A 27,672-nucleotide genomic window follows, 5' to 3' on the forward strand; every position below is an offset into this window, starting at 1 on the left:
CACATGTCAGAGCTCACTGCTTCACACAAGTCATTTAGGTAAGTAGCATATTCAAATGAAATTTCATTTAAAATAGTTAAATAATGCATATACTATATATTTTTTATACAGCCAGAGCAAATAGATAACTTTTTTTACTGCCAGTTCATGACCTTTGTGGGTCTATATATCTGGTAAGCGTATATAGATACAATATCTGGTGGCGGATTCTTTTTCTCCCTGCACTTTCAACTTGTGGGTGTGAACTGAACTTTTCACTTGGGCATTTATCATTTGTTCTATGGATTGGACTGCCTCTACTAAGGAATAGCTTAACACCTTTTATATTATATTAAATAAATGTAATGTTTTCTATTCATTCATTGCAACTTTTTACAATTTTTTACATTTTGCAACTTTTTGCAGATTTTTGAATTTTGCAATTTTTTTAAACATTTTTACATTTCTATTTGGTACAGTTGTAAATGTTCTGATTACTATACTGTTTTGGGCTAAGTTTACACCTATGCAGGTTGGGGAATGCTAACTAATTGGAACCAGCCACCAGCAGGTGAAAACTGCTGCTCTTTTGCAGATGAACGGTGGTGCTTTTACTTCTGTATGGCAACCCCATGCAACAGAACACATTTTCGGGTGTGAGAACCTGCATGGACCGAATTTTTGAAAAAATGTTCCTGCGCTTTTTGCACAGGTAGAGAAGCTCGTTCAAATGGATGGGTTGCTGCTAAACCTGAGCAAACACAGCATGCAGGACTTGCACAGATATGAACACAGAAGTTCACAGGTTTAACTGGAAGTACTCGTGTCTTTTTTTTTAGCCTTACCAACTATGTAACTATGTAACTTAGCCTTTCTAACACTTACTCTTGTAAAGTACAAACAGTTAACAACTCTGAGCTTCAAACATCTATAATATAAAGTCAGCATTTGTGTTGGTCAGGATACATTTGGGGCTTTCATTAATGACTTTGTTCTGAAAATGGAGGTTAGAAACGGCAGCCCGTCATTGAAAACAAAGGTAGGTAAAGACTAGCTACAGTATGTCTGTCCACTGCTTTCAATTTCTGACCCAAATCTTCAGATTAAAAATGTCAGAGAAAGTCCTTATCAACAGGAGTTATCTGATATTAATCATATTTACAGCTAATAAAGCCTAGTATACACCACTATTTTTTTTCGGGTTGAACGAAAAAAACTGACAGCTCTGGTTGAAAGCTGCTGTACTAACAATCTGATGGTAGTACAGCGATCTCCCCTGCTTTGCTATTGTGTTCTGACAGAGGGCAGCCCCCATCCGCCACAACACTCTGGTTAGTGGTCTCAGCCATTGGCTAATTGCCTGCTCTTTTTTTTTTACATATTCAAATACTGGTAAATACATTAAACTGAACAAGAAAACACCATAAATGAGGAATGTTGGTTCTAATTTTTCTTTAAACATTTTACATTTAGGATGCATTTGGATAAGTACCTCCTGGTTTTGTCCGCTGTCATAATTAGCGTATCTTGTTCGCAATTCCTGGACCAAGAATGGGAAGCCTGGAAAACCAAATACGGTAAAAAAATCTAAAATACAAGCAGCATTTTTTAATAAGAGCTGTAGCCTTAGTTGGAAAGTTGAGCAGAAGTCTTTACTAAGCTCAAAGTGTATGCAAAGACAATTTTTTTTCCTTTTTGTTTTGGATAAGTAATGAAGGGTCAACCCCCCCCCTTTTTTTTTTTTTTTTTTTCGCTGTTTGTGTACACAGAGGACATTTTTATTCACTCTCTGTCCCAGAGTTGCACCTGGAAGTTAGTGGAAATCTCTGGAAGGGGAATTTCCCTGGACAATTTTCTCCATGGAGGAGATTTCCCTTCACTCTTTGTTGTAGTGACGACTTTAAAATGTTGGATTTCCCCTCACCAGCAGCAATAAAAAAAATCCACACAAATTCTAATCCTTCCCCACTCTATCAAAAGTAAAATAAAAAAAAACTTTTACCTAGAGATACACTTAAAAAAAAAAACATTTTTGTTCTTAGTTTTGGGTAAATTAGAAAACAGTTAGATTAACTAGGTAACGCTGCCAATTTTCTTCCTCTTTTTTTTTTTTTTTTTTTTTTTTTAGTCTTTGTCCTGTTGTGTATATTTATTCTTAAGCTGGCCATACACCAGTAGAATTTCATTTTATCTTTGTAGGTTCATCCAATAGTATCATTATGGTCTCAAATTTCAAATAAAAACAATTTTTTTTGATTGCCGTGTTTTGAATTCTACAATTGCTCTTGGGATGCACATGCGCATTACAATGCATACGATTTTTCATGAATGAAAACCATATTCACAATTAGAATTTTGTTTGTTTGAGAAAAAATTTCCATCCTTCTCCTTCCATTTTTCTAGTCACTACAATCCTAGTCCTGATTTCCTGGTCAAAAACATTTGTTGGTTTGACTCACTCATTTTTATAAAAATCGATCTAACATTCCAAAAACAACATTTTCTAAAGTAAATTTTACCAGAGTATGGCTCTCTTTTCTTCCTGTCCTAATGTCACTATTGTTACTGTAAAGTGAGGAGTAATCTCCAGTGAGAATAATGAGAGCAATTAAAAGCTAATCAAGCTTTTAGACTTCCCCACATTATTAACAAATAGTTTTTTTTTTTTTTATTGCCATTCTCTCCGTGTTAGAGAGATCTACCCTTATATACTCTTCTAGTGCCAACTTTGTCGCTGGGATAGGAAGTGAGGGAATATCTTTCAAATGAGGCCAGAGAGTGGCAAAAAAAAAAAATGAAAAGGGATGGTATCATTCCCAAGATAAATCTTAAAGCGGAGTTCCGGGTCAATTTTTTTTTTCTTACCTAAAAACCCCCCTAGGATAATCAGGGCTAGGGTATTTAAATAAGGATATACTCTAAAACAATGATGACGAACCTTGGCATCCCAGATGTTTTGGAACTACATTTCCCATGATGCTTTTGCACTCTGCAGTGTAGTTGAGCATCATGGAAAATGTATTTCCTAAACATCTGGGATGCCAAGGTTCGCCATCACTGCTCTAAACTGTCCCCTGTTTAGTGTACCTGCAAGATGAATTACTTACCTTGTGAAGTTCTTGTCCAGCTTGGCCATCTGTGGTGTAGGCAGCTGAAGCTGCGGTGTCCCTCTTCCTGGATTTCGCGAGTCCCAGAATGCTATACCCTCGTCACTTCCGGGGCAGGCGAGTCATCCCACAGCTCATTGCGCATGCCCAGAAGCTGTTCTCCATTCATCGGCAGAGAAGGACGCACCTGCACCGGAAGTGACGAGGGACAACGGTGCAGGCGCATTGACTCCTGGGATTGATGACACTCATCTCCCAGGAGTCAATGCAAAGGAGGAAATGACGTCGGCGGCCGTGGCCGAATAAGGAGGAAGTTGGAAGAAATTAAGTTATTTTTAATTAAAAATAAGGTAAGGGAACCAAAAAAAAAAATAGCCAAATCGAATTTAGAAAGGTACAGTGGGTACGGAAAGTGTTCAGACCCCCTTACATTTTTCACTCTTTGTTATATTGCAGCCATTTGCTAAAATCATTTAAGTTCATTCTTCTTCCTCATGAATGTACACATAGCACCCCATACTGACAGAAAAACACAGAATTGTTGACATTGTTGCAGATTTATTAAAAAAGAAAAACTGAAATATCACATGGTCCTAAGTATTCAGACCCTTTGCTGTGACACTCATATATTTAACTCAGGTGCTTTCCATTTCTTCTGATCATCCTTGAGATGGTTCTACACCTTCATTTGAGTCCAGCTGTGTTTGATTATACTGATTGGACTTGATTAGGAAAGCCACACACCTGTCTATATAAGACCTTCCAGATCACAATGCATGTCAGAGCAAATGAGAATCACGAGGTCAAAAGGAACTGCCTGAAGAGCTCAGAGACAGAATTGTGGCAAGGCACAGATCTGGCCAAGGTTACAAAAAGATTTCTGCTGCACTTAAGGTTCCTAAGAGCACAGTGGCCTCCATAATCCTCAAATGGAAGACGTTTGGGACGACCAGAACCCTTCCTAGAGCTGGCCTTCCGGCCAAACTGAGCTATCGGGGGAGAAGAGCCTTGGTGAGAGAGGTAAAGAAGAACCCAAAGATCACTGTGGCTGAGCTCCAGAGATGCAGTCAGGAGATGGGAGAAAGTTGTAGAAAGTCAACCATCACTGCAGCCCTCCACCAGTCGGGGCTTTATGGCAGAGTGGCTCTCCTCAGTGTAAGTCACATGAAAGCCTGCATGGAGTTTGCTAAAAAACACCTGAAGGACTCCAAGATGGTGAGAAATAAGATTCTCTGGTCTGATGAGACCAAAATAGAACTTTTTGGCCTTAATTCTAAGCGGTATGTGTGGAGAAAACCAGGCACTGCTCATCACCTGTCCAATACAGTCCCAACAGTGAAGCATGGTGGTGGCAGCATCATGCTGTGGGGGTGTTTTTCAGCTGCAGGGACAGGACGACTGGTTGCAATCGAGGGAAAGATGAATGCGGCCAAGTACAGGGATATCCTGGACAAAAACCTTCTCCAGAGTGCTCTGGACCTCAGACTGGGCTGAAGGTTTACCTTCCAACAAGACAATGACCCTAAGCACACAGCTAAAATAACGAAGGAGTGGCTTCACAACAACTCCGTGACTGTTCTTGAATGGCCCAGCCAGAGCCCTGACTTAAACCCAATTGAGCATCTCTGGAGAGACCTAAAAATGGCTGTCCACCAACGTTTACCATCCAACCTGACAGAACTGGAGAGGATCTGCAAGGAGGAATGGCAGAGGATCCCCAAATCCAGGTGTGAAAGACTTGTTGCATCTTTCCCAAAAAGACTCCTAGCTGTATTAGATCAAAAGGGGGCTTCTACTAAATACTGAGCAAAGGGTCTGAATACTTAGGACCATGTGATATTTCAGTTTTTCTTTTTTAATAAATCTGCAACAATGTCAACAATTCTGTGTTTTTCTGTCAGTATGGGGTGCTATGTGTACATTCATGAGGAAGAAGAATGACCTTGAATGATTTTAGCAAATGGCTGCAATATAACAAAGAGTGAAAAATTTAAGGGGGTCTGAATACTTTCCGTACCCACTGTATATAGCTATGCATGAAGTAAAGTTTAAAATTAGGGTGGAACTCCTCTTTAATGCCCAATTGTAGTTTTATACACAACTATTTAGACAAACATAGGGTGCAAAATAAAATGCAACTTTTTTCTTTCCTTTTTTCAGCTCTAATGCCAAGACAAAATCTATCTACAGCAGTCTAGCACCCCCTACTAAGACAAAACTAAAGCATGCCATAGATTTGCAAATCACTCAGTTAAAACATCAATAAAGTTAGGGGTTAATTTGCTGAAGGCAAATCCACTGTGCACTACAAGTGCTGCTGCCGGCAGTAATCAAATGCAAAAAATACAACAGGCTGGTTGTACTAAAGTCAATCAATGGATCAACTGCAGTACAACCAGCCTGCCCGTAGATGGATTGAGTCTTGGCTGGTTTCTGATGAACTGGCTGATATTTGATCCATCTATGGCCAGCTTAAGCAATGGGCCACTTCAATAAACAAGAATTAGACTTGAATCCGCTATTACCCACACCACTCTGGCTAAGAGGTTTCTTTACTGTATAGAGAATCCTGCTTTATGTAATAGGCCCAGCACTGGGTAAGGACATCTTCAAAGGGTTAGAGGTCTGTTAAGGATAATTTGATGTTGGGCATATATGATCCAAAGAGAAAATATGGGATCATTTTAGACAATCTGTCCATGTAGAGATTGGCTTCTAATGGCACTTTTCCACTGCATGGAACCGAACGGTTTGGCTCGCTTTTGTGCTTTTCCACTGCTGGTACCACATGGTATGGTGTAGGAACGGTTCGGTACGGTACGGCGGCGCTTTTCCACTGCATGGAACCGAACGGTATGGCTCTCAAAAACAGTACCACCTCGATTGTGGTTCCAAGAGGTACCATACCCGGTACCATATCCCACAATCCTTTGCATGCAGTCACTACTAGCCACTGATTGGTCAGAGAATCCCACCCACCCCGTTGTTATCCCACCCACTTAACTTTAGTACTACTTTAGTGGAAAAGCAAACCATACCGTACCGTACCGAACAGTTCCTACACCGTACCATGCGGTACCAGCAGTGGAAAAGCAAACCGGGCCAAGCAGGGCCGAGTAGAGCCGAGCTGGTACTTGCAGTGGAAAAGTGCCATAATAGTCACTATGATGGTGAGGAGAACAACTGTAGTTTTCTAGTGCTGTACAGAATATCCAAATATGTTGCTTTCAAGTGGTAATCTGGAATGCTGAGCTTTCCTTTTTGCAGGAAAGAACTATGTCACTTCACATGATGCAACATTTCGCAGAAAGGCCTGGGAAGCAACATGGCATAAAGTCCAAAATCACAATCAAAAGTATGAACAGGGTCTCACAAGGTACAGAATGGGGATGAACAAATTTTCAGATATGGTAAGATTAAACATGACTGCTACTACATGATAAACATAAATGCAAAGAACTAGTTAATACCCTATGGTTGGTTTGTTGGGCTGAATATTGATCAGGGGCTGGCAATCTTGCATTTTTAGCAATAAGCAAAACATGGGGAATCAGAAAATTATTAATGGGTTGTTCAGCAAATCTCAATCAGATGTACAATAGTGAATCTACATGTTACTTAGTCAATAGTAGATATAGGTTGTTGCTGCCATGTGTAAGACAAACATAGTTATATATTTAGGTGGTACAAATAGAAGTCTTTAGTTCACCCCCATGACTTAGGTTTGGCAGCTCTCCACAAAATGGGGGCCCTTACCAAGGGGCAGAGGTAACCTGACTTTAATGAGCTACATATAATTGAGCAAGAAGGAGCACCAAATACTTGTTTCTTAGAGTCCAAAAGTATTTATTTGTTTCCACGAGTAATCAAAAGGAAAACAAAAGGCAGGCAACGTGTTTTGGGGGCCCACACAATCCCCCTTCATTAGGGCTTTAGTGGTTAAACCAGTATCTCATGGACTCTAGGGCCCCTTTTAGACGGGTTTTCTGATCAGGTCAGCTTGTCAGTTTTTCAGCTGGACCTGATCAGAACGTCCATGCATTCCCATGGACAGGTGGGTGTAAACGGACTTGTGTCCATTTATCACTTACCTACCTCCAGGTCCGATCGGATCTACTAAAAAAAATAAAACAGTAGAAGACTTTATTATCTTCCATTTAGGGGGGCCTGATTGGAAGAAGCCAGGTGTAAACAGACAAGAGAGTCCATTTACTCCCAGCCACCCATAGAGCAGAGCAGGGTCAGTCTATGTCCGCTCCGACTTAACTCAGCAGACACAGATGTGCCATCTGCCTGCTCCTATCTGATCAACAGGAGATCAGCTCACAGATCCCTTGATGATCAGAATGGAATTCCTGTGTGAAAAGGGCCTAAGTCTTACGTACCTGGTAGAAATTGAGCTAAAGAGGGGGCTTCTATTGCACCTCTTGTCCAATACCACTGGTAGTAGTGACAGGTGATGTGGCGGCAAAGAGTGGCAGAGGGCCAATGTTGCACACAGCACCAGCTCCCAGCGGTGAGAAACAGATGACTGCAGTCCACTGGGTAAGAATTAGATGCAGAAACAAGGTAGCGTCCAATCAAATAACAGGAACGAAGTCAGTAAACAAGCCAAGAGTCACCAATAGCTGAGCAGAAAGTTACTGAATCAGAAGGCAGGAACAGCCTCAGGATACAGGCCAAGGTCAGCAACAGGAGGGAGTTATAGGTGCATAAGGCAGAGGCAGTGTCAGGATACAGACTGAGGTCAAGAATCCAGAGACAGGACAAAGGCAAACTGGGTTGCACACAGAAGTCAAAGTAGCAGGTCAGGTCACAGGTAAGTCAGAAACCAGCTGAAGACCACTTAGCAACCTGTTCATGTCACACTCCAGCCTATTTTGATGCCACTGCCAGTGCTGAGCATGCACATGCACCTATGTATGTGCTGCTGCATGCTAACACAGTATGTCAATTACTAATACATGCCAATACATGTCTGTTAGTGGCCTTAGGCAGAGAAACACGAGCATGCGTGTGCGATGGTCTTCACATACTGGAAAAAACTAGACAAAGTGTGTGTAAGCCTGTGTTAGTGAACAATCAGCAGCTGCGTTGGCTGTCTTGTCTGCATTGGCTGTCTTTTGTTTACCTTTTGGTCTCTTGTGGAATCAAATAGTTAGTTACTTTTGGACTCATTTGATTGGTGCTCCTTATGGTTCAGTTGCACGCATTTTATTAAATAGGAAGCTAGCATGCTTTGTGTTTTACTATTCATTCTAGCTGCAACACTGGAGGTCATAGGAAAATAAATGACCTATGTATTTATTCACCAGTTTCCTTAGTCTGACCTCTTTGTGCCATTTAAACGGGAAGGCTAATCATCTGGAGAAACTTCAGGTTTTTTTTAGGCCTAACCTCAGCCATCTTTTAAGTTTTTGAAAGAATAGGAAGTTACAATTTCTGTCAGGTTTTTCTTGCTGTCTCCGACGCCATTCGGCTCTAAACCTTCTCTGCCCTATCCAAAACTAAATAAAACATTTTAGCTGGAGATGTACTCAGGTAAAAGTACAAATTAAAGTGTGCTTTTACAGAACTGACAGACAGAGCAGACAGCGTTGGACAGAACTAACAGAGATTTCATGGCTACATTTTCTCTTAATTACAATTTTTAGTTATTTTTTTTATTACAGGTACTTGTACAGCGCCATCAACTTACACAGTGCTTTATATTTATACTGTACATTCATGTCAGTCCCTGCCCTCAAGGAGCTTACAATCTAAAAAGAGGTTATACTTACCTGCTCTGTAAAATTATATTGCACAGAGCAGTCCCCTACCTCCTCTTTGGCGATCCTCCACCAGCGCCATCTGCTCTTTCTTCCTCTGACTTCTCCCTTAGCAAACCATGTGGGGGCCCTTGTGCGGGCACGATCACAAACTAGGCTGTGGGTGTCCATAGGCACACACAGTGCTGGTAAGCCAAACCCCTTCTCCCTCCTCATAGGAGTTTGACTGACAGCAGCAGGAGCCTATGGTTCTTGCTGCTCTCAATGCTGTCTTTGAGACCAGAAAGTGAAGGGAGATGTGCTGCATCCGGGAAAGTGCTGAATTAGTGACAGGACTCATTTAGGACAGGAGTACTAGAACAAGTATTCCTAATCCAGAGAATTGGGGGAGGGGCAGCAGCGCTATCCCACGGTACATAGTCTACAATGTAACTCAGGCAGGCTTAATGGAAAACCCTGAAAAGTTTATTTATAAAAAATATATAGCGATGATTAAAACATAATAGAATGTGTTTCAAACCAGATCTGTGGCGTTGCTGGGGGTCACAGGATGACCGAGCCGCTGGGTGAGCCGGAACTGTGTAGATGATCACAACAGGGAACCAGGCAGGAGGGAGAAGGATCTTATGTGCCAAAAGCGGATCGGACCAGCCGGTGAGGTGGCGTGGCTTTGTCAAAGCACAGCAGTGCAAAACATGTCATCACGCCAACCCTGATGCTTTCCAGGCCGGGTCCCGACGCTTGCTGACGTTACTTGCGGGTAGCGGCCTCCGCTGTGGATACCTACGGGTGGCGGCTCCGTGGCACGTCTACACTGCTCCGATGCGAGCAGCCACACTATCAGGTGGGAGGAAGCCACGCCACCCTACCAGCTGGTCCGGTCTGCTTTTGGCACATAAGATCCTTCTCCCTCCTGCCTGGTTCCCTGTTGTGATCATCTACACAGTTCCGGCTCACCCAGCAGCTCGGTCATCCTGTGACCCCCAGCAACGCCACAGATCTGGTTTGGAACACATTCTATTATGTTTTAATCATCACTATATATTTTTTATAAATAAACTTTTCAAGGTTTTCCATCAAGCCTGCCTGATTTACATTGTAGACTATGTACCGTGGGATAGCGCTGCTGCCCCTCCCCCCATGCACTGACTTATGCAGAATCAGCATTAATTAGCAGCAGCACCACACGGTAACTTGACTTTATTCATTCCTGAGAGTGAGAGATATCACAGTTAGTGCTGGAAGTCCCTTTGTTGTTCGATTTACTAATCCAGAGAATGTATTAAGGTAAAACACCTTTTGAGTTTACACCCATTTAAAGGTAACAGGTATCACATGGTCACATAAAGCCTTACTCCATCCAAAGTGGGGAAGAGTTCAAGTTCCTGTTAGGATTTATATGCCTGTCTGTGCTCACATTGTGGAGATATATTTGCTATCTCTTTTTGCCTTACAAGTGGAAATCTCCCCTATAAGGACCCAGAGAAAACAATAACTCGAAAGAGGCTCTAACTCTTCTCTACCCTACTCAAATCTAAAATGAAATGAAGTCCTTCTCCTCCTCTTTTCTTCTGACTCCTTTCCCTTCTAATTCTAATAGTGGATTTGGATCTCCTCCATTATTCTCTTCCTCTAATGGCACAGTAAGCCTAAACAGATATGGCACTTGATGTCACTGATTGTACAGTTTTAATATTACCTAATGAACACCCAGATTTTAATGTATATGTCTACTTTGTTGACTTCAGGTGACTGATTTTACATAATATGACCAATACACTTCTCTGGAAAAAGGTCTTTTTAAAGTTGTTCTAAAATGTGGAAGTTTTTTTACTTATAATAATAATCATGTCATACCTACCTGTTCTGTGCAATCTTATTACACAGAGCAGTCCCTTACTTCCACTTCTGGGGTGCCCCGCCGGTGCTTTCCACTCTTCCTTTCCTGCTTTAGCCCCAAGTGTAAGCTGTGTGCTATAGGGAGACACATGCAGATGTGCTCCAGGACCGGGCTGTGTGCATCCATAGGCACATACAGCGCACCTCAGCCCTGCCCTTACATGATTTGACAGACAGCAGCAAGAGCCAAAGGCTTCCGCTGCTGCCTCTGTGTCCTGTGAGAGCAGGGATAGAGGAGAGAGATGTTGCAGACTGGCACAGCATTGGATCAAGTACTCAAGGACTCTGGTAAGTATACAGGGAGGTGAGGGGGTAATACAACCACTGGGACATTTTTTACCTTAATGCAATAAGGTAAAAAATGTTTTGCCATTAGAACCACTTTAATGATATACAGTACACTATATTACCAAAAGTATTGGGACACCTGCCTGTACACACACATGAACTTTAATGGCATCCCAGTCTGTAGGGTTCAATATTGAGTTGGCCCAATCTTTGCAGCAATAACAACTTTAACTCTTTTTGGAAGGCTGTCCATAAGGTTTAGGAGTGTGTCTATGGAATGTTTGATCATTCTTCCAGAAGCGCATTAATGTTGCACGAGAAGGCCTGGCTCGCAGTCTCCGCTCGAATTAATTCCAAAGGTGTTCCATTGGGATGAGGTCAGGATTCTGTGCAGACCAATCAAGTTGCTCCACCCCAAACTCCCTCATTCATGTGTTTATGGACAGCTCAACCCTGCCTCCTTTCTCTTCTCATTGGCTCACTGGCTATAATTGACACAGCAAAAGCAAATGGCTCCTGCTGCTGTCTCAGCCAATGAGGAGGGAGAGTTCCCGGCAAGCCAAGGCTATCGTGCACATCATTGCATCACAATGGGGCTCAGGTAAGTATTAGGGGGGCTGCTGTGCACAGAAGGTTTTTTTTTACCTTCATGCATAGAATTAATGAAGGTAAAAATCCTTGTGCCTTTACAAATCACTTTAACTTTTGAAAAACCTTTATCCCAAAACGATTAAAACTGTTGCTGTAACTGCTTAAAAATTGTTAGCTGGAGTTTGGCATTCATGTGTTGGTCAAGTACATCTAAATCTGCTAGTGTATCTAACACTACCCTCTCCCTGGATTGACAATGCTGCTATTCAAAAGTGTTGCTCCTCAATCAAGAGTGGAGACACCCTAAGACAGTTTTAAAACATGATTGCTAGCTGCAGATTAAAATGAAACTCTATGTATTTTTCTATGCCGGAAAAGCTAATTAATTACATGGGTATTAACAATAATTGAAAATGTGTGCTCAGTCATGCATTATATATAGTTATATTTGTAACATTTTAATCACTATAGTACAATTAAATGTATGCTATATTTGCAGTTAATAAACTAATTATCATTCTTGGGTTATAAAATTAACTTACTAATAAATGTTTCTCCTCCAGACACGAGAGGAACGTAGCTCCAGGAACTGTCTTTCTTCAAAAAAGATAAGAGGCACCATGAAGACAAACTTTCCAGTGCGAACCTATTCAAAAAACTTAAATATACCAGAATCAGTTGACTGGAGAGACTCAAAGTGTGTTACCCGTGTTAAAGATCAAGGCCTTTGTGGATCCTGCTGGGCATTTGCAACGGTAATCAAAATACTTCTGAATTCTTACAGTAACGCAGCATATGGTAGAAGTCACATATACAGTCTGTGCACACAGGTGGTACAGTTCTACCCCTCCCGTTGTCTCTGCACTATAGACTGCTGTCAAAAGCGTGCGCACAGGGTGTGCTGGGTGTGCCTGGGCACACCCTAATTACCCCATGCACCTTAGGCCCCTTTCACACAGGGAGTCCGTTCAGATCCACCTGTCAGATTTTTTGGCGGATCTGAACGGACGCCCTATGCATCTCTATGGGGCATCGGATGTCAGCAGAGACATGACCGCTGACATCCGATCCGTCAAAACCGGACGATGGAAATCCTATTTTCCATCCGTCTGGCAGATCGGATGAGAGATGCATTGGAACCTGACAGCTGACACCTGACACACAGTGCGGAGACACAGCTGTCATCCGCCTGCTCAGGGGGGGATCGATACCCAGCTGTGTGAAAGGGACCTTAGCATTATCACTCTGTGGGCTGGCAGAAAGATGGGAAAGATCTCCCTCTTACCGATTCTTCCATAAGAGAAGTGCTTACACACTTCTCTTTCACTATGCCAGCAGGGAGATCAATGATTCGTGCTATTTATATATATGTGAACACACATGCATGTGTGTTTGGGCTTTAGGGTGCACACCCTAATGCAATAGGCTGCGCACACCTATGACTGCTGTATTGACATACACTTCAGTCCATGCCAACACAAATACAGTTAGGCCATAGCACAAACAAATGCTTCATTGTCCTGCTCCAGTTCAACAAAGTGCTATAAAGATGCAGGAAGATCATACCCATTACATGTGTGCAGGGACTCATGAGCTACCGTAACCTAACTGTATCCGAGCACCACGAGCTGAAAGCACTATTTCATTCCTTTTTAATATTCAACACAAACCCACCCATCTATCCATGTCTTCATGGTATATTTTGTTGAGAAATCACTTTGAAAAACATCCCTCTGGCATTTCTAGCTGTGGCCATCTTGTGTAAGGGCAGATTACTCATGTAGCATTTACTTCTTGAATCCTTCTGTCCTTAGCTCAGACATGTAGATAGGAGGGTGTGCTTAGCTAAGAAAGCCCCTCCTACAGATGAAAGAATAAAATGCATACTATCATTTTGCCAGAAACCAGGAAGCAGCTGAAGAAATGTAAGAAAAAAGGTTAAAACAAGTAAATATACTATACTTTTTTATCTATTTACTAATACTATTAGCATAAAAATGAAAACACTTAGGCTCCATGTACACGGGACGCTAAAAAAAGTCCCTTGAAATGCTGGAATTTTTAGGACGTTTAAAACGTCCATTGTGTCGCGTTTGCACCCGCGTTTAGCGGGCATTTGCGTTTAAAACCGTTCCTAGAGGTCAAAAAAATAATTTCCCTTTAAAATGGAAAAACGCGAGCGCTAAACGCGGGTCATCCTGTTCGGTCGCATTTGGTCGCGTTCGGTAGCGTTTTTGCATTTATAACGCCGGGAAACACACGTTTGAACGCAAATAATTGCTTTCCAAAAAACGTCCCTGAACTCAACTGCCTGTAAATGATTGTAAATGACCCTGTGTACATGGACAGATAAGATAACATGTAGGTGGATTCAGGAGTGGATTTTCTTAAAAAAACACCCAACTGCTCCTAAACGGCCGTTTACAAGTTGCAGTGTACAAGGACCCTTAAAGAGGTTCTTCAGTCATTTTTTAAAAACTTAAAAGTCAGCAGGTACAAATACTATATCTGCTGACTTTTTTTAAGGAGACACTTACCTGTCCAGGGAAACCAGCACTGTCTTCACCCAGGCTGGTTCTTCATTAGTCTTCGGGTCCCTGGTGCTGCATGTTGAACAATCAGCTATTTGTCACATAGGATCCTTAGAGCATGCTCTGTGATCAGCTTGGTGATATTCTTGGATAATTGCCATTTCCAATAATCAGAAATGCACACCACCTCTCTCTATACCCGGGCTTCTTAACCAGGGTTCAATGGAACCTTAGGGTTCCTCCAGATGTTACTAGAAGTTCCTTGAGCAATGAGCAATTTCTGCCTCTCAGGTAAGTTCCAATTGACCCCATTGATCGTGCTTTCTGTAAGGGGGTAATTCATCCCAATGACCACAAGTGTAAGGAGCGGTCTTCCCACTGATCATCACACTAATGGAATAGACTCCCTCCAGAGGTGGTTCTGGCCAGCTCTGGAGATTGCTTTAAAAAAGTTCTGGATTCTTTCGTAAATGTACATAATATAACTGGGTACTAACATTAATAGGTAAAGTTGATCCAGTGAATATCAGATTTCCTTGGGGAACAGGAAGGGATATTTTCCCTGCTGGAGCAAATTGGATCATGCTTTGCTGGGGTTTTTCGCCTTCTGCTGGATCAACTGCGGGTGTATGATTGTGTATATGGGATTGTATGGTTGTTGCTGGTTTTTTTTTTTTGGTTGAACTAGATGGACTTGCGTCTTTTTTCAACCTTACTAAATATGTAACTATGTGACATCATGAGTTGTAGATAAAGTAGGTTTTAGCAGGTATTCCCTGAGACCGGAAATTTATTTCAAGGGTTAGGGCTCTTTCACACGGCCGCTCCGATTTCTTCTTCCGCTACGGCACTTTTTTTTTTTTTTTTCACGGACACAGATGACACTTGTGTCATCCGCTCCGTATGTCCGCATATCATCCCATCCATTTGCGGATGATATACGGACATAATGTATGTCTATGGGGATTGCGGATGTCAGCGGATGACACCGCTGACATCCGATTTTGCATCCGTTCCGTTTTTTTTAACGGAAGAAAAAATAGGGTTCTGTTCCGTTTCAAAAAACGGAACAGAACTGAAAGGACACAAATCAGATGTCAGCGGATGGTCACGCCCGTGTGAAAGGACCCATACTCTGTGTTGACAAAGTTGAGAAAGGCTGCTCTATACAGATAGATTCAGTATTAAATACCAGTCTCATCATTTCCATTTATTGGGCTATGTATGGACAGCCTAAATAAATAACTCTTAAAGCATTTTATAAATAATAACTGACATGACATTGATAAGAGCCGGTTCACACTGAGGCGACACGACTCCTTACTACTTCGGGGGCGACTCGTGCAGTCCCGTGCACCACGACTTCCGAGCGACTTGCAGGGACTTCACATAATGGAAGTCTATGTAAGTCGCTCCGAGGTCGCCCCGAAGTAGTACAGGACCCTTTTTCTAAGTCGGAGCGACTTTTGTCACTCCTATTAGAACGGGTCCTGTAGCGGTCAACGGACCACGAGGGAGCGCGACTTGTCAGGCTGACAAGTCGCGCTAATGTGAACCGACTCTAAGACCATTGGCTTGTGGATTCCTTGTTTTGTTTCTGCAGTTCCTAACAATTGTTTTCTCCATTTGCTGTGAAGAAACAGTTTAACAAAGTAGCTTACCATTATATTTATTATTGTATAATTTTAGGTGGGTGTAGTTGAGGCTCGTAACTGCATTAAGACCAGTGAGCTTATTGAACTAAGTGAGCAGCAGATTGTGGACTGTGACAGTGCGAATGACGGATGCTGTGGAGGAGATCCAGCACATGCTATGGACTATGTTGCACACAATGGTATCATGAAGGCTCAAGACTATGAGTATGCAGATCGGGTAGGTTCCTTTAAAGTGATTGTTTTTCTATAGATTTATTTTGCATCATTAAAACCTAAAGCTGCCCATACATGTAAACATTTCACCTGTTCCACTGAGCTGGCTGAATGAGAGAAATCCATAGGTTCCTCCATCCACACTGTACAGCACAGATGGACAAATTTCCGGGTGCCGACTGTTGTATCATGACAGCTGACAACCACAGCTGTCAGAATACCCAAACAGTGGCTGCATGCTAATTTGCTGCAGTCACTATTTGGCTTTGTCAGCAGAGCCACCAATGGCTCAAATTTCAGATAATTCACAAAAATTGGCATAAATTTGAGCCATCCCTGCCCAGTTTAACCACTTGCCAACCGCTTACTGAGCTGGTACTGCGGCAAAGTGGCTTGATATCGTCCAGCGACGTAGACCTACGTCGCTGGACTACTCCCCTTGTGGGCGGTGCGTGCGCGCCGCCGGAGGCTCGCTCCCGCTGTTTTCAGTCACAGCGGGAGTCAGGCCAGGGGATGAGCGGCGGTGATCACCGCCGCTCTTCCCCGATCGTCGGGGATCGAGTGTGGAGATCCGCCCGCTTGTGTAAACAAAGCGGGCGGATCTCCTAAGTGACAAACAGTGACAGATTGCAGGGTTCAGCATAGCTGAACCTGCGATCTGTGCCTGTGTCACACAGTCCCCTCCCCCCACACACGTTAGTAAGCACCAGGCATAAAAGTTAACCCCTTCCCTGCCAGTGTCATTTTTACAGTAACAGTGCATATTTATAGCACTGATTACTGTAGTAATGTCACTGGTACACCCAAAAGTGTCAAAAAAATATCGGTCAAGGGTCCGATCTGTCCGCCGCAATGTCGCAGTCCCGCAAAAAAATTTTCAGATCGCCGCCAGATCGCCGCCATTACTAGTTAAAAAAAAATAAATAAAAATGATATAAATTTCCCGTAGTTAGTAGCTGCGATAACTTTTGCGCAAACCAATCAAAATACGCTTATTGCTATTTTTTTTACCAAAAATATGTAGCAGAAAACAAATTGGCCTAAAATGTTAAAAAATTTTGATTTTTAAATTTTTTTGGGGGGGAATTTCATATAAAAAAATGTGGAAAATATTGTTATTTTTTCAAAATTGTTGCTATTTTTTTGGATATAGCGCAAAAAGTAAAAATCGCACAGGTGATCAAATACCACCAAAAGAAAGCTCTATTTGTGGGGAAAAAAAGGACATACATTTTATTTGGGTATACCATCGCTCGGCCGCGCAATTTTCCGTTAAAATAACGCAGTGCCGAATCGCAAAATATGGCCTGGTCAGGAATGGGGTAAAATCTTCCGGTCTTAAAGCGGTTAAAAATACGCTCATTGAGAATTTTTTTGTCAAAGACATGTAGCTAAATACATTTTGGCCTAAATATATGACAAAAATTGAATATATTGGATATTTTTTAACTGTCAAAGTAGAAAAATATTGTTATTTTTTAAAAATTGTCGCATTTTTTTATTAATATCGCAATAAATGAAAAGCACAAAGGTGATCAAATACCATCAAAAGAAAGCTCTGTTTGTGGGAAAAAAAGGACGTACATTTTGTTTAGGTACGGCGCTGCATGACCACGCAATTGTCAGTTAAAGTCGCACAGTGCCGAATCGCAAAAAGTGGCCTGGTCGTACAGCAGGAAAATCCTCCGGTGGTAAAGTGGTTAAAGCGGAATTTTACCCAACGTCCTCTCCTCTGCCTCTTTCCCTTTCCCTTTTACACATTAGGAAGAAAAAAAATCCTTGAAAAGTAAAAACTTTTTTTTTTTTTCTACTTGCTAAATCCTGGCCCAGATCAGGGTGATGATTTGGCACCTTGCGGTCGCAGACAAGCCACAGATTTCCGCCATTTCTCTAGCAGAGACACCACAGCGTGTGTGAGCATGTACAGCAAACTGCTTTCGGGATAGCTATGTCACATAACCGATTCCTGGGAGCCATTTGTGAGATGTTGTGCATGCACACATATATGATCCCTGCCAGAGAATCAGCAGAGATCCGCAGAGTGTATGCGCATGTGCGGAAGATCTGGTGCATGTGCAGACATGCCCACGGGGATCTTTTCCAGGTCCATGAGATTCATGGCTTGTCTACACATGTATTAGATCTCCATTTAAGCTTGCCACTCTGTAGAAGAGGGGAAAAGGCAGAACGTTTGCTTTAGGCAAGAAAACGCTGGACTCATGGATATTAAATGTTTTGTTTTTTTTTAATACAGGAACAAGTGTTAGGCCCCGTTCACACTGGGGAGACGCTACTTCGCCGGGCGACCTCACAGGTCGCGGCGTGCTGCTCGCACCGCGACCTCGGAGCAGCCGGCACGGACTTCATAACATTGAAGTCTATTCAGGTCGCTCCGGGTCGCCCCAAAGAAGCTCCGGACCCTTTTTCTAAGTCAGAGCGACTTGTGTCGCTCCTATTAGAACGGGTCCATAGCTTCTGTATGGCAGGCGGCCTACGGCGACCTGTCAGGCGACCAGGTCGCCTGACAGGTCGCCCCAGTGTGAACGGGGGCTTAGGGATTTTTGTTATTTTTTTTTTTTTCATTTTGGGGGATTAGGCAATATGAAGTTTCTCTCTAACTTGTATATGCCAAAAACATTTGTTTTAGTTTTATATATATTGGAGAAGGTTTGCAATCGCTGGCAAGTTTTTATTTCTTTTAATGATCCCGTTGAGATTTTCATTCACTTCCTGTTCTTCTGATGTGTGTATAAGAAATGGGGATTAGTTGTCACCAGTACAGGGGAGCGCTGACAAATATAAAACCATTGTGACAATTCTATGGGAAGGCGGACAGCTATTAATTAAGACTTCCAGACATCCAATAAATACAGAAACGCTTGAATCGGATAATTAAATAGCCACGGCCTTTATTTGTTGGTTTCAATAAAATCTATTATCAATAAATATCAAATTCATCATATATCTTTCAAAAACATCAAACATATTCAACCAAATAAACCAACCCAGCTTTTGAAGCTAGGGTTAACTTAAACATTTATATACTTTTTTAAACTAGTCCCCCATTTTTCAAAGGTGACCCACCACAATAAGGCCACGACAAACTTAGGGAGGGGGGGAGGGTGGCTCCGCCACTGCTGACCCTCTGCGGTGACTGGCAAAGTGTGGGCACACGGAACCCCTTTTTATAGAGGGTCCCTGGCTTCCAGAAAATTCCCAGTCATGTGACCTATCAGTTTCAAGGACCGCTCCTACCTGAGCTCTGTATCCACCTACCCTAACAGGCTGACGGGAGCCTTGAAACCCTTTACACATCTGCCGCCTTGCCATGAGGAAAAAGGGGGATAAAGGGGGGTTTAAACCCCATCCTCCTTTTTCCCTTATAATCCTTTTGTACTTTAACCACTTGCCGACAGGTCATGCAACAACGTACCCAAACGAAATTTACGTCACAATATTTTTATAATTATTTTTTATTTCCCACAAACAGAGCTTTATTTTGGTGGTATTTGATCACCTCTGTGCTTTTCATTTTTTGCGATATTAATAAAAAAAGAGCGAAATGTTTGTGAAAAAATTGACATTTTCTACTTTGACAGTTAAAAAATATCCAATATATTCAATTTTTGTCATATATTTAGGCCAAAATGTATTTAGCTCAATGTCTTTGACAAAAAAAATCTCAATGAGCGTAATTTTAACTGCTTTAAGACCGGAAGATTTTACCCCATTCCTGACCAGGCCATATTTTGCGATTCGGCACTGCGTTATTTTAACGGACAATTGCGCAGTCATGCAATGCAGTACCCAAATTAAATTTATTTTCTTTTTTCCCCACAAACAGAGTTTTCTTTTGGTGGTATTTGATCACCTGTGCAATATTTACTTTTTGCGCTAAAAAGAGCGACAATTTTGAAAAAAGAACAATATTTTTCAAAATTTTTTATATGAAATTCCCCCCCAAAAAAATGTAAAAATCAAAATGTTTTAACATTTAGACCAATTTGTTTTCTGCTACATATTTTTGGTAAAAAAAATCGCAATAAGCGTATTCTGATTGGTTTGCGCAAAAGTTATCGCAGTTACTAACTACGGGAAAGATTTATGTCATTTTTATTGTTTTTTTTTTGTAACTAGCAATGGCGGTGATCTGCGATTTTTTTTGTGGGACTGCGACATTGCGGCGGACAGATCGGACCCCTAACTGACATTTTTGACACTTTTGGGGGTACCAGTGACATTACTACAGTAATCAGTTCTATAAATATGCATGACACTGGCAGGGAAGGGGTTAACTTTATTGGTGATCAAGGGGTTAAATGTATGCCTGGTGCTTACTGACGTGTGTGGGGGGAGGGGATTGTGTGACACAGGCACAGATCGCAGGTTCAGCTATGCAATCTGTCCCTGCCTGTCACATAGGAGATCCGCCTGCTTTGTTTAGACAAGCGGGCGGATTTCCTCACTCGATCACCGCCTCTCCTCCTCTGGCCCGACTCCCGCTGTGTCTGAATACAGCGGGAGAGAGCCTCCGGCGGCGCATGCCTCCGAGAAGGGGAGGAGTCCAGCGACGTAGGTCTACATCGCTGGACAATAACGAGCCACTTTGCCGCAGTACCAGCTCAGTGAGCGGTCGGCAAGTGGTTAAGGGGGAAAACCTTCTGGTCCAGAAGTGGTTAATAAAAATGCCTGTGTGCCAGCGGGAGGTATTTTTTATGATTACTGTCTTGATCACTCCAGTAGGGGCAGAGATGGCAATACAAAATCAGAAAGGCTCCTACCAGCTCCATCGCTGCGGGTGCCCAAGGCTAGGGCTAGGTTCACATCTGTGTATGTGTGGGAAGATACGTCAAACACACGAGTCTGCAGGCAAATGCACAAAAAACCTGCTGCTTTTAATAAAATGTGCAGAGGTGCCATTAACCCCTAATGGCACCCCCACACACTGAAAAATGTGGTGTGGTTTTCCGAATGCGGGAACGCATAGTGCCAAAAGTTCGGCAAATTTTTTTCAGCGGGAAATGCAGGTACAGTAGCCCATTCAAATTAAAGGTTATAACGTAATGTGCAGCGCTAATAAATCATGAGTATTACCCGTGATATAAATGATAACTTCACACAAAAAAAAAAAAAACTTAATAATTGAAAAACGTGTAAAAAATTTGTATGAAAAATATTTATGCGATCATTAAAAATACAAATATAGGTATATATAGTAACAAATACCACCAAAGATACATTGAGTATACCCGTGTACGTCTTAGGACATTAGTGACACCAATAAATGTGATATAGTGAACTGAATGGTGGCACAACAAATCAAAATAGATGTGACATAACATTTAAAAAATTATAAAAGTAAAAATAAAGTCCATAAACTTAAAAAGTCCAAACAGGTGTGTGAAAGACAAATCTTTAAAATGTGTTCCAAGTGGATACTGGATAAAAACCCACGACCAAAGAATACTGCTGTGAAGAAATCCTCCACCACCAACATAAAGGGGGCTTTCCAGAACAAGTGTGCCCAGTTTGGCATACGCCTAATGGGTCAACATAAGCAATGGTGTATGAATATCTTGTAGGTAAGGGGAGAACGGGGATGGAGTCTCTCGCACGGCTCTCCGCACACTGAAATACTTCACATCCACCCTCAATGGAACGACTCAATAGGGGGTTAGCAGCATCACAGTCAAGCACAGATCAATTCTTCTCATTGCTTATGTTGACCCATTAGGCGTATGCCAAACTGGCAGACTTGTATAAAGTACTCGAAATTTCTACTTGAGTAAAAGTACAAGTGCTCGATCAAAAAATTACTTGAGTAGAAGTGGAAGTGCTCGCAGAAAAAGTTACTTAAGTAGAAGTACTAAAGTATTCAACATTTTTTTTACTTAAGTATTGCAAGTAGTTTTTTCAAAAAATTTGCTACTTAAGTACTAAAAGTAAAAAGTACCAGTAGTTTTGAAAAAAAATTTCTACTCAAGTACTGAAAGTAGAAGTACAAGTACTGTGTTATGTAGTTATTAAAGAAATAAGTCAAAAGTTTGAACATCATATTGTTTTTTATTATTTCAAATGATTTATTCAAATGATTAACCTGTGTTTGTTAGTATTTTCTTGATGCACTTTAAGCGCTGTAGCACCATTTATTTGTTTGTTTCATATTTTCTTTTTATTGGAAAGATTTGGTATAGCAGCTTTTATTATACCCAGCCTTTATTTTCGTATGCGCTGATTTACAAATGACATTATACACATTTTTTTGAGCTTTATGCAACCTGCCATCTACTGTTCTGGCAGTGGTAATTTTTTTAAAAGTAACGAGTAACTATGCAGCACAAAAAAAAAATACTTGAGTAGAAGTATCAAAATCATCGAAAAAATGTAGTGAAGTAAAAGTAGAAGTAGGAGAAAAAAATTCTACTCTAGGAAAGTACAGATACCGCATTTCGGTACTTAAGTACAGTACTTAAGTAGTTCTACTTAGTTACTATACATCTCTGCAAACTGGGTCCACTTGTTCCAGTATGCCCCTTTTATGTTGGTGGTGGAAGATTTCTTCACAGGGGTATTCTTTGGTCGTGGGTTTTTATCCAGTATCCACTTGGTACACGTTTTGAAGATTGTCTTTTATACACCTGTTTGGACTTTTTAAGTTTATGAACTATATTTTTACTTTTAAAATTTTTGAGTGGTATGTCACATCTATTGTGATTGTTGTGCCACCATTCAGTTCACTATATCAATATATTTATTGATGTCACTAATTTCCTAAGATCTACACGGGTATACTTAATGTATCTGTGGTGGTATTAGTCACTATATATATATAAATATATATATATATATATATATATATATATATATATATATATATATATATATATATATATACCTATATTAGATTTTTCAATAATCACATTCATATTTTTCATATGAATTTTTACACGTTTTTCAATTAATACGATTTACTTGGTGTGTCGTTTATCTTTTATTAGTCATTTAGATCACGAGTAATACTCATGATTCATTAGCGCTGCACGTATCATTATAATTTTTACATATATTTGTCCTGTGTTATGCTGGCTGGTTGTTTGCGTATTTTCTTGGGACATTAGCGCAGTATTCCTCCCCCCCCCCCCTTTTTATTTTCATTCAAATGAAAGGGCCTGCGAGAACTGCACAGAACAGAACTGTGAATATGTGAATCTACTGTAGCCTAAAGGTGAACTCCATTATACCAGAAAGATTATTTTTTCTGTTACTGTTAGACGTCATTTATCTGCCCCGTGAAGAATCCCATGACACACAGTCATTCATGCACTGAGCTGCATGGAAATGTAAAAGGTATTTAGCATAGGAGCTTTACAACAGAACATAGCAGAATGATAGATGGCAATAAATTATGTTATTCTGAAAATACCAAAAGTAAAAGTTATGGTTGCTTTTTTTATTTTCATATATTTTCACTTAGCAAGCAGCGTGCGCCTACATACCTGAAAAGTCAATAGCATTTAATGTGACCAAATACTACAACATGTTTGAAGAAGCCAACATGGCATCGTCTGTGGCATTTGATGGACCTATTGCTGTTGCAATTGATGCAAGTGAGGATTTTGGTTCGTACAAAGAGGGTAAGTTACAACAGGAAAAAGTAAAGTATGCACTTTAGAACCTAATACATTGAGGTTGATTATTTACTAAAGGAGTAGTGGCTGTTCACTTACCAACGTGTGTATTAAAGTATAACTAAAATCAAAACTTTTATTTTTTAATTGGATAGAGTGAAGAGGGATTAGAACACTTGTTAGTTTTTATTGCTGTCCATACTCCCTGTTAGGAAGATTCACCTTCTCTATTTGTTCTGTTTACCATTACAGTAAACCCCCCTCCATTGCGGGGGTTACGTTCCGGACCCAGCCGCGAAAAGTGAAATTCCGCGAAATAGAAAAACCCTATTAAAATGCATCGTAGGCATGTTTTTTTTTTACTGTCACTGTACGTGTAAAAGCATTTTAAGGTCTTTAAGCACACTTTTAAAACAATAGAAACTCATTAAACACATAAAAGATACTGAGAGGCATAGCAAGAGCTATGGAAAACACAAAAATATTTCCTTTTTAATGATTTATATAGTAAAATAACATTACAAAAAAAAGCGCAATATACCGGGACCGCAAAAACTGAACCGCGATGGAGCGGGGGTTTACTGTATAACCAAGGCTGAAAGTAAAAGAAAATCCCAAATTTTGGGTTATCACCAGAACAGGAATAGAAGGGAAATATTCCAGTTGAGATACTAGTTCTAGTGAGTGAGTGAAGTAAACACAGCTTCACCCTATTCACTAACTCAAGTTAACGTATTCTATACCCTATTGTCCTTTTTACCAAAGATGTCACAGATGCACAAGGTGCTGACAGATTATTTTAGCCCAGTTAGGTCAATTACAGTGAGTTCATGAAATGACTGAATATTTGTAAATCTAGTTCTATATGATTTTTCCATAAACAACATGGCTGTCTGTTCATGAGAGAAGAATCAGATTTTTGTTGACCAATCATTATAGCTTTCTCTTGAGATAAACTTGCACTGTGGATATCCTTCTACTCTTCCCTCTTCCCTCTTCCACTGATATAAAAATGTACACATGACATCAGTATTCCAAACGTGCTTTTATAAGAAATACAGTATTTTCTGAAGGTTAGATTGTGCCTACACGTCTGCACTTTATCTGTTGTTGCTTTAGGTTGGAACCGTCATGGCTTCTATACCTGACAGAGCCTTTGTTACACCTTGGTATACACAACATTCTTGCTCTTAGGAACACAAGTTTTGCATCATGCATAGACAATACATAGCTTTTAGAGAAGCCATTATTAACCAGGGTTCTGTGGAACCTCAGGGTCCCGCCAGAGGTTGATAGGGGTTCCTTGAGATGTGGCTGTTTGACCTCCTTTTTGATCGGGCCTGTATAGTTCCAGGGTCAACACAACTTGGTAGAGCCAGGTGCATAACACCAATGATCTTGTAAGGAGAATTTCTCCAACGTACCGCCAATGGTTTTAGCAAGGGTTCCTCAGGTTCATAAAAATTATTTTAAGGGTTGCTTTGGAGCCAAAGGGCTGAGAAAGGCTGTCTTAGTGACTGACTATGAATGGGGTTTGGGAACTGCCACATTTATCATTACAGAGCAGATCATGGGTTTATAAGCCCCACAGAGATGTCCACCACACTAATTTGGAATTTGTAGATCTATGTGTTCTGGTGGTGCTAACTTGTCTCATAAAAAAGTTTTAACTGTGGTACGTACATTATGATGTGAAATCTCTCTGTAACTAGTAGTGGCAGTAGAATACTGTAGTAATAAAGTAGTAATACTGTAGTAATAAAGTAGTGACAATAGATTGATAACTGAAAATATTTCTTGCTATCTCAGTAAGTTTGCCTATCAATGAACATAAAGTAGGCAGCTAAACTGAAGTAAGTGAATTTCTCTCTCACTCTTTCAATTTTTATCAGGTATCTTCACTGGAGAATGTAGTGACGAGCTCAATCATGCAGTAATTGTCGTAGGATATGGCACAGAATATGATGAAGAGGAGGAAGAGAATATAGATTACTGGATAGTAAGGAACAGGTATGTATCACAATGGTCAAACAATTTGATTTCATTTTGTCTAAAACTTGGGACAGATAAATGATACAAAGGGATGACTGATTTTATCTATTTTTAGGACAGTCTGCCTGTAATCAAAAGCATCTGGCATCCATTTCTCTTTAAACATGGGTTTAAACATTTTAGTAGAATGTAGGGCTCTCTTAATTAGGACAGAAACACCAAGATGCAAGCCTGTTAACATATAATTTTAAATCTTTCCAATTTGTTGTTCCAATTTTGAAGTAAAGTCTAGTTTTTATATACCTAAGCTTTGCTATTTTGTAGCTTGAGAACTTCTGTTGGCACTTACAAATACATGGGGGAAATGTATCAAAACTGGAGCAGCCAGAATCTGGAGCAGCTGTGCATGGCAACCAATCAGCTTCTATCTTTTATGCCATGCACAGCTGCTCCAGATTTTGTCTGCTTCAGTTTTGATATATCCCCCCTATTGTGTACAAGTGTACAGCAAAGGGCCATATGTTCTGTGTAACTGAATGACAGCAGTCATCAAAAATTTGAAGAAGCAGCTTACTCTAAGTGTCTAAGGCTAGTCATACATTATACGATTTTCGTATTCAATTTCCTTTAGATTTACCTTCAACTATGTAGTGAAAGGGCCTGCCTGATTGCATATGCATTGAAAGTGTTTAGGTTTGACCTCATATTATATGGTTCTGGTAAATCCAAAATGAAAACTGTAGAAGACAATTGTATAATGTATGGCCAACCTTTCAGTTAGCAAATGGAACACAAGTATTCATCTTTGCATTAAAGAGAATGGCGTTCATGATGGACAGTTCTACACACCTTTTTGAAAGTGCTAACTTCTGAATATCCCAAAGGGTAATGTAAATGAATATGCAATGAGAACTCATTCAGAGCACAAATTCAAAAATGTTCGATTTACTATAAATTGGTATTTTTAATGGGTGGTTTCCAGCAAGATAAAAATCCTTAAAGCTTAAATAAATGTAGGCCCAGCCTCAGATCTCCTCGTTCTTTAGGGAGTATCACTCTTCCTGTCGTATTTTCAAAGTATCCAGTACATGTAAAATGAAGTAAACCCAAACTCATGATTACATCAAGTATGCATAGCTGGGAACCCAGCTGCATCAAATGGGGCCATAAAGTCTTATATAGACAGACAAATGCAGTATATTTGCAGGTGCATTGAGTAAGCATCTGAGCTCAGTTTCAGAAGATCCTGAACCCCTTCACAGGAGCTTCTGAGCCTCCTTCTCACCCGCAGGCTATATCAAGCTGCTTTTGCAATTCCATTGAATTGTAGGGAGAATTTAAATTTTTTTTTAAAAAAAACAAAAGCCCAGGTACACTATGGTTTTGGTAGGGTTGATATATGAATTGAGGCAAACTTTGCAGTTGGGGAGAGCTTAGAGTTAGAAAAAGTTCTGTAACACTTTAATTTTTACTTGGCTTTGACACATACTGCACCTGGGGCCAAAAACTAACACATTGTCATACTGATAGTAGAGTCATGTGACTGTATGAGATGATTGAGCAGATGATTACAGGCTTATTTAGAAGAATATCTATTTCTATACTCATCTTCATTTAGTTTACTGTCAGTTTAGTTAATAAAATGGCCACTGTTTTTACAAGTGTTTATTGTTTTTATTTTATTTTTACAGCTGGGGAGATGACTGGGGAGATAATGGTTATATTAAGATGCAGCGTAATGCCAACCTGTGTGGTATCGCCCAAGAGGGAGCTGCTGTGGACTTGATCTAGTAGTTGTTTGGACCCATCTACTGAAGACTTGACAGAAGAGTGTGTTCCACGGTCTAACTATAAAGAATGTATATCTTTTTAGCAATGGCCACAGGGCACATAATGTATGTGTTATTCTGTACTGCTTGCCATGATAAATATGCTTAAGATGTTTTATTAGTATTGTGAATGGTTTGCTAACTTGTTTTAAAATAAACAAAAAGGAAGCAACAGTCCAGTTTTTCAAAGCT

At 40.7% G+C, this 27,672-nt stretch overlaps 1 protein-coding gene across 1 annotated transcript; it reads left to right on the plus strand.

Moving 5' to 3' along the window:
- On the plus strand, positions 1-27,604 carry LOC309554864 (cathepsin L-like proteinase). The gene is made up of 8 exons (XM_082256585.1): positions 1-38; positions 1,453-1,556; positions 6,354-6,496; positions 12,196-12,387; positions 15,853-16,035; positions 23,506-23,665; positions 25,552-25,669; positions 27,343-27,604. The coding sequence occupies exons 1-8, from the start codon at positions 4-6 to the stop codon at positions 27,440-27,442; spliced, it is 1,035 nt and encodes a 344-aa protein (XP_082112711.1). The 5' UTR covers positions 1-3; the 3' UTR covers positions 27,443-27,604.
- The last annotated feature ends 68 nt before the right edge of the window (positions 27,605-27,672 follow it).

The sequence above is a fragment of the Pelophylax lessonae genome (assembly GCF_965119305.1).
Source record: "Pelophylax lessonae genome assembly, chromosome: 4".
NCBI lineage: Eukaryota > Metazoa > Chordata > Amphibia > Anura > Ranidae > Pelophylax > Pelophylax lessonae.

Excerpts from the sequence above, each read along its gene's own strand:
- LOC309554864 (XM_082256585.1), top strand. The coding sequence starts at position 4 with ATGTCAGAGCTCACTGCTTCACACAAGTCATTTAG. Across the intron at positions 6,497-12,195 it reads TGAACAAATTTTCAGATATG|ACACGAGAGGAACGTAGCTC; the intron begins GTAAGATTAAAC and ends TTTCTCCTCCAG. Across the intron at positions 16,036-23,505 it reads ACTATGAGTATGCAGATCGG|CAAGCAGCGTGCGCCTACAT; the intron begins GTAGGTTCCTTT and ends ATTTTCACTTAG.